Source organism: Lactuca sativa, chromosome 3 (genome assembly GCF_002870075.4).
Source record: "Lactuca sativa cultivar Salinas chromosome 3, Lsat_Salinas_v11, whole genome shotgun sequence".
NCBI lineage: Eukaryota > Viridiplantae > Streptophyta > Magnoliopsida > Asterales > Asteraceae > Lactuca > Lactuca sativa.
The window spans coordinates 165,109,086-165,119,997 of NC_056625.2; the positions used below are offsets into that span (position 1 = coordinate 165,109,086).

General features: G+C 35.3%; 1 protein-coding gene across 3 annotated transcripts; it reads right to left on the reverse strand.

Annotated features, from left to right (window-relative positions):
• Positions 1 to 8,051: 8,051 nt before the first annotated feature.
• On the reverse strand, positions 8,052 to 10,710 carry LOC111880204 (membrane-anchored ubiquitin-fold protein 1). Of its 3 annotated transcripts, none has more exons than XM_023876617.3 (6): positions 10,618 to 10,710; positions 10,132 to 10,171; positions 9,718 to 10,034; positions 9,140 to 9,304; positions 8,493 to 8,590; positions 8,052 to 8,326 (listed from the first exon to the last, which is right to left on the reverse strand). In XM_023876617.3, exons 3-5 carry the CDS (start codon positions 9,848 to 9,850, stop codon positions 8,535 to 8,537), a joined length of 354 nt encoding a protein of 117 aa, XP_023732385.1. In that variant the 5' UTR covers positions 9,851 to 10,034; positions 10,132 to 10,171; positions 10,618 to 10,710; the 3' UTR covers positions 8,052 to 8,326; positions 8,493 to 8,534. The 3 variants fall into 3 exon arrangements, with proteins under 3 accessions (XP_023732385.1, XP_023732384.1, XP_023732382.1); XM_023876616.3 differs by lacking the exon at positions 10,618 to 10,710 and adding an exon at positions 10,421 to 10,574; XM_023876614.3 differs by lacking the exon at positions 10,618 to 10,710 and having other exon boundaries at positions 10,132 to 10,576.
• Positions 10,711 to 10,912: the final 202 nt, after the last annotated feature.

The window sequence follows — 10,912 nt, forward strand, 5'->3', positions numbered from 1 at the left end:
TTGGGAAGTGCTTCGCTATAAAGGACCTCGGAGAGGCTGCCTATATTTTGGGAATAAGGATATTGAGAAACAAAACTAAAATACTAATAGGACTTAGTCGGAATACTTACTTGGACAAGGTACTAAAGCGTTTTAGTATGGAGAATTCCAATAAGGGGGAGTTACAAATCCAAAGTAATGCCAAGTTGAGTAAGACTCAAAGCTCGAGTACTGAAGTTGAGATAGCAGAAATGAGCCGAGTACCATATGCTTCTGCAATTGGCTCGATTATGTATGTTATGACTTGTACTCGCCCTGATGTGGCATTCGCTTTGAGCATGGTCAGCAGATATCAAGGGAACCCTGGCAAAGCATATTGGACCGCAGTCAAGAATACTCTTAAGTACCTTCGGAGGACAAAGGAATGGTTTCTAGTCCTCGGTGGGAGTGATGACTTAAGGGTGCAAGGGTATAGTGATGCCAGTTTTCAGACTGACAGTGACAACTACCGTTCACAGTCGAGTTGGGTCTTTACCCTAAATGGAGGAGCAGTGACGTGGAAGAGTTCCAAGCAGGAAACCGTAGCTGATTCAACATACGAATCAGAGTATATAGCGGCGAGCGAAGCATCAAAGGAGGCGATATGGTTAAAGAACTTCATTGGAGACCTTGGAGTTATGCCAGCCATAAAGGAGCCCATGGAAATTTTCTACGATAATGAAGGAGCAGTTGCCTTGACCAAGGAACCGAGGGATCATGGCAGATCTCGACATATGGCTAAAAAATATCACTTTATTCAACATTGGGTGGAAGAAGGACTCCTCGTAGTGAAGAGGGTATCGTCGGAGGATAATCCAGCAGATACGCTTACGAAGGGATTGTGTAGGGTTAAGCACTTGCCGCACGCTAGGAGCATCCGGCTGAAGGACGATATTAGTTTAGATTAAATAGCTTTGAAATGTGTAATAGATAAATGTAATTGACATTTAATGATTAAATAAAGGAGTATTTTTTATAAGTAAAGTTACTGTCTTATGTTGATTGTTTACCTATTGTTTCACTTTGCATGTTTTGACTTCCTGAATAATAAGATTATTCAAATGTTCCACAGTCGCTCATACTTTGAGAGTAGATATGAAAGAAGATTGTCATGAATTGGTTTGTAGATTGTATAAAGTGTATTAGACATAGCAAAGGTTTGTTGCAACATTCATAAGTGCTTATCAATTTGATTTGAGCATTGAATTAAACCCGCGCTTGATGGAATCACTTCATGGAATTTATCACGAGTGATTGCAAGACGATAATATCATATAGTCTTAAAACCTAGATATATTGTTTATTGTTTGCTTGTTGATTGTGCATTGATAATGTGTAAACGTATCAGTAACTTGATGTTATAAAACACATTGTTGTGTATGATTTGATAAGTAAATAGTAAATGCATATAAGTCAAAGTTTATCTATTCCTTTTATCCTAAGAGGGTAAAAGCGATATTAGGGCCCCTCGATGATTTGGTTTGACTTATGTGTCGGGCCCGGTCAGGACTGAATTGATGTGTTCAATTAAGTTCTATGTCAGATGAATCAGAGATCGAGAAAAAATTGTTGGACAATAAGTATGACTATGTTCCATGTAATTGTCTACACGATATCTAGAACGGAGGACTATACGATCCCTTATCTGAGGGACAGTTTATTGATAAGATCAGAGTTCGACAGCGTCTTTGAGGGCTTAGATTGCTAATCGGATTGTACTTACATTTGTAGTTACTAGACTTATCCAAGTGAGAGACTATTAGATTAGTGTCTAAGCCTGTAACAATATTTGGTATGTACTTGACCCGGTTGTGCATGGTCCTTTTGGATTGCCTTCACCAAAACAACATGACAGGATGATTTATGAATAAGAGAGGTTATATGGTTTATTAATATATTATATGAATAATATATTAAAGGAGAAATCATATAGTTTAATTATTATTAGACAAGAATTAATTTTGTGGCTAAAAGACATTAATTAAATAACAGGGACTTAAACTGACAAATGTGTGATAGTTGAATATTGGCTGGGAAGCCTTATGGACTAGGCTTGGACGAAATTAGGGATGCGTCCATTCTAATTTTGGCCAAAGAGGCCCTATTCCAGAAACTTCCTTGGACTGCTTCAGGCCTAAGCTGTCCATTAGGGTTTTGACTGAAACCCTAGTAGCACCAGTATAAATAAGACCCCAAGGCATCCAATTTTCGGCCACTTGAAACACTAGGAGTCTTCATAGCCAAAATTGTGCCATCCCCTCTCTCTCAATTAGCATCCTCTTGCTTGTGGTGTTTGTAAGCCATTAGAGGAGTGACACTTGTAACTCTAAGCTCCAAGACAAGAAGTTTCAAGCCATTGTAGAAGAGGTAATCATCTAGATCTAATTTCTTATGTTAATTTCGAAATATGTATGCTAGATCTAGGATTTATAAGTCTTGGATGAATTGCATGTACAATAGAGAAACCTAGATCCAAGCATTAGGGTTTGCATGAGCACATAGGATGTTCTTTTGGCTTAAACCCATCACTTTGGGCTAGCACCTTCTTCTTCTTCTTCCTTCAAAATGCAACCAAACACTACAAAAATCTCAATGTCACACAAGGGAGGCTAGGGTTAGGGTTTTTGGTCTTGAGAGGGTGACAGAGGCTGAAAGATCACAAAACCCTAGCCATAATGTCCTTTATATAGGGCATAAATCCCATGGATTAGGGCTTCTCCAAAATCGGTTGCCACGTTGTGGCACCCATTGCCACGCCATGATGGGTCATTTAAATCCGCGGTCAAGAGAAATAATTCCATGTTGTGGCCGCCCGAGAATAAAATTATGAAAACTAAATAAATAGACGCGTTCCTGAAACGGGTGTTACAACTCTCCCCCACTTAAATTAGATTTCATCCTCGAAATCCGTCTTGGTTAGAATCTCTGAAAACAATGCCAAAATATTCCATAAGTTCCCTCTAAATACTTCGAAATCAAGGCATCTCGTAAATAAAAACTCAAGAGATCACTTGGAAACCCATATCTATCAACAACAACCCAATAATTTGAAAGTACTCGACTACAACAACTATCGTTCTCTTCTTAACTATAAGACCCAACTTCCAGTGAAAACCACTCAAACCGGAAAACTTCTAAAAAAATTGGAACTACAACTAACTCCATCAATAAACTCGCAAAATCGAGAACCCATCAGTCTAAACTTCAGAACCCATACCCTAAGTCTGATTATCATCCATTCGTCGTACATACCCCAGTTCCCTGACTAGGAACACCACCAAAACATGCATAAAGAATATTTCAAAACATACTGATTATGAATTTCTACTAATCCCAAATCCGGAAGTTAAGCCCAAAACCTTACATACCTACTTCACTTCCTAACAAGTCATCACCACCTACTGCTCCCACAAGCATAATGATGGTCCATCCAAGAATTTCACGTTGCACCCAAATCCATCATTAGCTCAGGTGTACATCCAATTGACATCTCGATACATCTACAACAAACTTCATGACTCAAGATTACATAACCAATACCCAACGTTGGTAACCAAACCCTTAATAAATCGCCCTTAAGAAAACGGGGTCCACATTTGCAAACATTCAACAAGAGACTTCTGATGCACAATCAATACTCCCAATGACCTTTTACTGTCCACACGATCTAAAATAGTTGGTCACTAAGTCTCCTGACTCCCAACAATGCACTAACACCCAAACATATCAACAAGACTAACGATATGAGACATAAGAGTCTCAATCAAATAACTACCACGTTCCACCCATATGAATCATACAGCTACTGGTCCACGATACATCGTGGCACCCTCTAGCCACTGGAACAATAAGCTCACAGTACTATGCCAATCTCACCGCTATTCCATCACTATCCTGAAGACTCATAACCAGCACCACATGGCCTAAAGATACTCAACCGCTAATTCACCGACTTGCAGGAAACCAATCAACATCCCCTTCAATGCCAACTAAACACAACATGGGCCATACCCTTTTATCACACAAAATTTCTTTCACAATACATATTGTTACCAATGCAAAATCAGACGAAAACATGGTCGCACACAACCATGGAATGCGATAGGTGGTCCTACTCTTGTTCCAATTCAAAATCTATAAACCAAATAAGCACTATGCCAATAATCTGAATACAGTGCTCTCATGCCATCACACTCAATCCACATACACTACCTCGTGACCATAATCAAGGCACTACCACAATGTACACCCCCAAGGGGAGACACATAACCAACCTTGGATCTACTTCATTCCTTCTTCCTCACAACCTTACCTAAAGGGTGAGGTACCAGTAGATTTAACGAAATGACGAACCTCAATTGTTAGCAGAACATCCTCATGAACGGTCGATACAAGATCTCACACCTCGATTGACATTGAACAAATCCCACTAATACGTAATTAGCTCGATAAAACTTCCAAAATTATCCATATTGGTTGTCAAAACCCAGTCAATCTAAATACCAACCCTGACATGCCCCAAAATTAGATTCTACGTTGATCTAGAGTTACACCTAAAAAAACTAACGACACGGCCCGACATCCAAAATCCTAATAACCAGGGACAGTTGTTGAGCCCAAGCCCACTATGAACAATACTTCCATAACTAACAATTAAGGGTACCCATACCCAAAAACCAAATAGACAACATACAAAATTTTTCGATAGGTTGATGCATCCAATGAACTTCAATTGATACAAGTGGAAACCTTCGAAGAACCTCAACCATTGATGATGAACGAAATGACCAACGATTAAGAATGCATTGACAGCAGATCCATTAATCCAAAACACTACTGAACCAAAACCCATGTAGAACTAAACACAACAAACTTTGAAGCTGATTTACCGATCAATAATTGCCTAACCTAGACTATAGATAACAACATATACAACGAGCTGACGAATCCATCGACAACCGATACTCAACCCAAGCATCCTAAATGCCACTTGATCTATTCACCGACATCCCGAAAGGAACCACTGGCTATAACGAGCCCCTTGTCCAACAGCTTCCTACCGTGAAGATAACTCATGCATTCCTGAGCACATACATTTGATGGAAACTTGCTTTGCATCCCCGACTTGAACAAATCCTAAGCCAAATTCTCGCATACCCAAACCATAGATCCTTATGACCTATACTTTTGAAACCATGTACTCTAACCCATTGATGATTCTCCAAGCAGAATACACAGTTCTCCCCCACTTAAGGTTCGAACTATCACCAACTGACAATGCAACAAACCAACAATCAAACCGACTCAACCAGATACATACCATCCCTGGCTCTCGAAATGTATAACACAACATAAGATGATCTTCCAAATGAAGACCAAGAAAACTCAAAGATATTATGAATCTCAGATGAAGACCTCAGAAACCTCCCAATCATAACTGCCTCTAACATCAAGAATCCTTATAGATGCACAAGAAATAATTATGACAGTCTATTCATAGCTCTGATTCTTTATCTAGAAACAAATGAACTACCACCCACCTCGTCTATAAATCCCCATCAAACAATTCATTACGAGCATTATCATAAATATAATAAGCATCATTTGCTTAGTCAATAGTCAGGATACGTCAGACACAACAAAAGTTGTCATTCCCAATTCACCTCCTTGATCACCTGAAACGATCAACTAGTGTCTGACTTAACTAAATTCAAAGAAAGCAGGCCCTTGATCTGATCTCAAGGCAATCCTCTTGTGTATTCCCACTCTGCTAACTTGTCACCGAAACCCGCAACTATCTAGGTCTACATCCCATCTTTGAAAATCCTATGTTTGCTCTCTTTCTTTCCTCCGAACACGAAAAGTTGGGAGAACATAATCACAATCGTGGATAGTGACATCTCAATCTATCTGCCTATCACTAAGCCTATGGTTGCAATCCTCGAATCGATCATCAGAATTGTTTCCTTCTTGAGGCCCAGTGACTCAATTGGCGCTACCTCGAGCAAGGCCCTCTAGACCTCAAATCAACTAATTGACCTGGGTTTGCACCATTCAAACCCAAATTGGCATGCTCATTAAGGCCCAAACAATCACCAAACCCATTCTCAGCCTGAATAACCATAACGATAAATTGAAAAGACATAAACACATTGCAATGAATCATGGTGCCAAACCATACAATCTACCCTCAATCAGCTCCATAAAATCCCCTAAAGTTTTCCTCGATTCGAGCACGAATCATGTGCTTTAACTAGTACGGGCCCAAAACTACCGTCCACACTTATCCGTACTTTCCTCAAGAATCGTTCCAGATCCTCTAAGTAACTACATGTCTACTACCGTCCGATCCAATCACATATACTCGCTCTCAAACGAATATACATCACCAAACAACGTACTAATTCCTCTAAAGGCGCTTCCTAGACTCTCCTAGGATTCCCACCTCACGCTGTCATCAGTTGCTGAAGAACCCCTACTAATATCAGTCAACTACTTCATGAATACAATTACATGCAACAAAACTTAAATAATATTTCGAATAAAAGACCCAACCCTACAAAGGTTAGACTTAAACGAGACCTGTAAAATAGTTTCAAATCAATCATTCTAGAATTATTTATCATTTGCAACATGTAACTTAACATATCCATTTAATAATTAGCCCACATCAATATGGGTCGCACATAACACAAAGCAAACAACATCTAGGCAGTAACATTTTATAGGCCACAAAATAAAAAACGCATCTTCCAAACAACTTGCTTTTACGATGCTAGGAACTTTTACAAACATTGCTAATCTCTCTCTCTCTCTCTCTCTCTCTCTCTCTCTCTCTCTCTCTCTCTCTCTCTCTCTCTCTCTCTCAAATGCTCACACGAGCACATTCTAACATTCTTCCTAGGCTTTCCTAGGGTTCCCTTCACGCCACTCTCCGCCATCAGCTGCAGAAGAGACTCCCTCCAATACCTTCTAACTACCTAACGAATACAACTACATGACACATGCACTAAATAATTTTGTGACTGCAAGGTCTCATATGACAACGGTTGGACTCAAATAAGAGTTTCACAATAGAGTTAAGCATAATATTCTAAGATTATCTAATCCTTGCAACATATAACCTAACCTATTCACTTAATGGTTAGTCGATATTTATAAATATTGTATTTTTAGACAATATTATGTTCCAAAAAAATATATTTTTTGTTTTTTACTTGATTGAAAATAAATATATTTTCATATCAAGAGTGAAATGTTATTTTTTTTACTAGTCTTTTTTTTTTTACTTACAGACTCCATTGAATCGGAAAGCTAAGGCCCAGTGATACTCTTTTTTACGACCAATTAAAACCCGTATTTTTACCCATTTGATCCATTTTTCACTTTTTCTTTTCTTTTTTACAAAATTGCTTTAAATTGCAATAATACGAAGGGAGGTGATTTCAATTTATGTTTTTTATCTATTCATTTTAAAATAAGATGTTTTAATAAATCCTTAATAAAATATTAGAAATATATATAAAAACTAAATCCGTAATTAAATCATATCCACAACTTTCACAATTTTGCAAAGATTTAGACTAAAAAAAATAACAAACCACAGATGAAACATAAAAATAAAAAATAAAATAAAAATCCATTTAATATAGAACATAACACAAACCGACCATCAATTTAAATTGTGTAATATTTACTTTTTCAAACAAAAAAAAAATGGTATATACCAAAACAACACGTGCTTTAAAAACTACAATATGTTAAAAACTCATACCTTGTGCTCTAAAAGTTGTACCTCAAGAAATACGAAAAGACTTGAAACGAATTTGGGGAATCTTTCTTCTACAACAACTTGTACATTATGCATTGAAAGTTGTACATTAATACCGATAACCCCTTTGTATATACATCGTTTGACCATTATCGAAAAAGCAATAAGTCAACATCTATATCTGCTCTAATGAAGCTTACACAAAACAGCAATCAATGATTTGTACCTTGTGCAACAAAAGTTGTACATTACCCAAACAAAAAACAAGAAATATACTTCGTTTCCATTCAAATAATCAAATCTAATCACAGTTTTCCAACCAAATAAGAATCAAAAGCCATCAAGAAAGATTTTTCAAGTAAAAAAATCCACAGGATTTAACAAAATATGCAAAAAAAAAAAAACAACCCAAAAAAAAAAAAAAAATCTGTATAGATACAAATGTATATAATTTCACCAATTTTTCCTTTTTCTTTTTTCTTTGTAAAACCTCAATCCAAAGTCCAAACCATTCATTAACAGCATCATCATCATCATCTGCCATAAATTCAAAAAAATAAATCTACTTTATTTTTTACCCAACAATAGTAACATAATTACACTTTTTTTACCAATGTGTAACACATAATAGCATAAATTTAAATAATTTAATGATAATATCAATAGCAATATGTAACAAATAAATAGTAAAGTGGCAACAAACCTGCAAATGAAGATGTAAATCGGTTGTATTTGGATTTGCTTCTTATAATATCACACATACACACTTGTTTATCTTTGGATCATCTGTCACTTTCTTTTCTGTTGATTTTTCAAAAAGTAAAATATAATTTAGATTTTAGAGAATGTTTGTGTTTGATTCGAATAATGTTTTTGGATGAAATTGGAATATAGATCTGAAAATCAATTAGGAATACGTGTAAAAAGATTACCCTTTTAATAGTTTCTTGTTCATGAAGCTTTTTTAAAAAGGGCATTTCAGTCATTTACAACATATGTTTTTGTTTGCATTCCTTTGTATGTTTTTGTTTCGTTTGCAACAATGTCAAAAGGAATTAGAATGTAAAAAACGACAAATGACATAATTACCCTTTATTATTTCCTTTTGTAAGTGACTGTTTGTTTCATAAATACGTATCTGAAAATCAATTATAAATACATGACAAATGACAGAATTACCCTTTTTGTAACAAAATGTTACTTTTATAAAAACATAGTTGAATACTAACTATAGATACTTGTAAAAGTATTTAAATTCCCTTTTAATCAATTCATTCTTCACGAAACTTGTATAATCTATAGTTCTATGCACACATTTAAAAAAGGGTATTTTGGTCATTTTACACTTACCTTTTTCTTGAGGTGGTTGGCTAACGACAACATGCATAGTAGTAACTCCACCAGGAACATCACACAAAGGACTCCTGCATTCGCCTATTGTTCTATTGTTCTCCAATATTTTTCCTGCACTAATGATCTTTAAATCTTTAACTGTTTTTGGAGCATTCTCCTTTTCTGCAAAACCAAAAAGATTACATTTTTTTTAAAACTTTAATACAATATCATATTTTAAAACTTTAAAGATTTTTATTTAGCAAATGATCTAAATCGTCTAAAACACCCAAAAAGGGAAAAATTAAAAGAAACCAATGTGATTATTTAAAGGAATAATCACTTAAATGACCAAAATAGGAGATGTCGTATCATAAAATGAACAATTTTTGTGTAAAAAATTTGAGATAACTACATATGTCTTTGAGAAATTCATTAATTTTGCGAAATAACGATTATGGTAATTTTAACGATTGAAATTTGAATCTGATTTATTTTCAAAAATTTAACTACAGATATGCATCGCGAAGACATGATAACCACAAAATAAACATGTTTAAATACCGAAATTTTAAGTATAAAAGATTTCTACAAACCTTTAGGCCATTGAGAAAGTATGCTTTCTTTCAAAGTCGCAACACTTGCAGCTGCTGGAAAGCTTTTAGGACCAATATCTGACCCATCAATCAAACGGAATTTTATCTCTAATGAATCTTGAACTCCTGACATCTTTGATCTTTTGACTTTATCTATAACGGAAAATTTATGTATGCAAACACCTAAAGATCTTTAATTTGTTCTTGTTCTTGTTTCCTCAAGACAAAAGTAACAATCTTTATGAATTCAATTGGATAATACGAATAGGGTCTTCGTTCTTTGATCTACACCCATCAATTCAATTCCTGATTGCACTCTGAAATTGTCGTATATTTAGTAGTTAATAAAACAATATTTTCTTTTGATTGAAATCGATTATAGAAATACAAAAGATAGAGAGCATAGAAACTTACCAATCAATACATGAATCGGTCAACAGAACCATGGTAAACCCTAGAAATTGCAAATTTAGGGCAAGAATTAGGGAAGTGATAGCATCAAAGAAATTAAAAACCCACAATCTTTTTGAGATCCAGAAGGATTTAAGCATCAAAGAAATGAAAAACCCACAATCTTTATGATATGGGTATTTCAAGAAACTCAAAGAATCACATCATCAAGAAGGCTTTAGCTTCGAATAAATCAAAAACCCACGATCTTTTCTTTATGGGTATTTTAAGAAACTCAAAGAATCATAGAAACCTTCAATTCGATGACCCAATTGATAAAGAGAAAGTCAACAACCACCAAAGAACGTATCATCTACTCGAATAATCAAGTGGGCATAGTTTATGAATCAAGTCAAGTCGATAATAATAAAGGAAACAAAGATCAAATCTTATTTTACATGTATAATGACGACAAAGAAGTTGATCAAAAGTAGAATGAAATAAACTTACCTCAAGAAACGGATCCTCTTGTCCACTTCTGTCACGGTTATATTAGGTGATGAACAAAGACCACTTTTTCTGTATAGGAATTAAAGAATTATTAATGATCTTTCATGTGAAAATAAATTAATAGGTACTTGTCACTTGCTAGTTGTCATATAAACCAAATCCTATGCATTGTATAACATAGAAAATTATAAGTTTTCTTGTTTTAAGAAAAGATACAATATTTGATTTAATAATAATTGAATATATTTATTTGTCTGATTAATTAAAGAGAAAAAAAAACAATTTGAGTTAACCT

What these genes read in the sequence shown, in the direction of transcription:
- LOC111880204 (XM_023876617.3), bottom strand. Translation starts at nt 9,850, where the DNA reads ATGTCAGGAGTTCAAGATTCATTAGAGATAAAATTCCGTTTGATTGAT. An exon ending in ACTTTCTCAATGGCCTAAAG is followed by an intron (nt 9,305 to 9,717) that starts GTTTGTAGAAAT and finishes TTGGTTTTGCAG; the next exon opens with AAAAGGAGAATGCTCCAAAA. An exon ending in CCAACCACCTCAAGAAAAAG is followed by an intron (nt 8,591 to 9,139) that starts GTAAGTGTAAAA and finishes AAAAATCAACAG; the next exon opens with AAAAGAAAGTGACAGATGAT.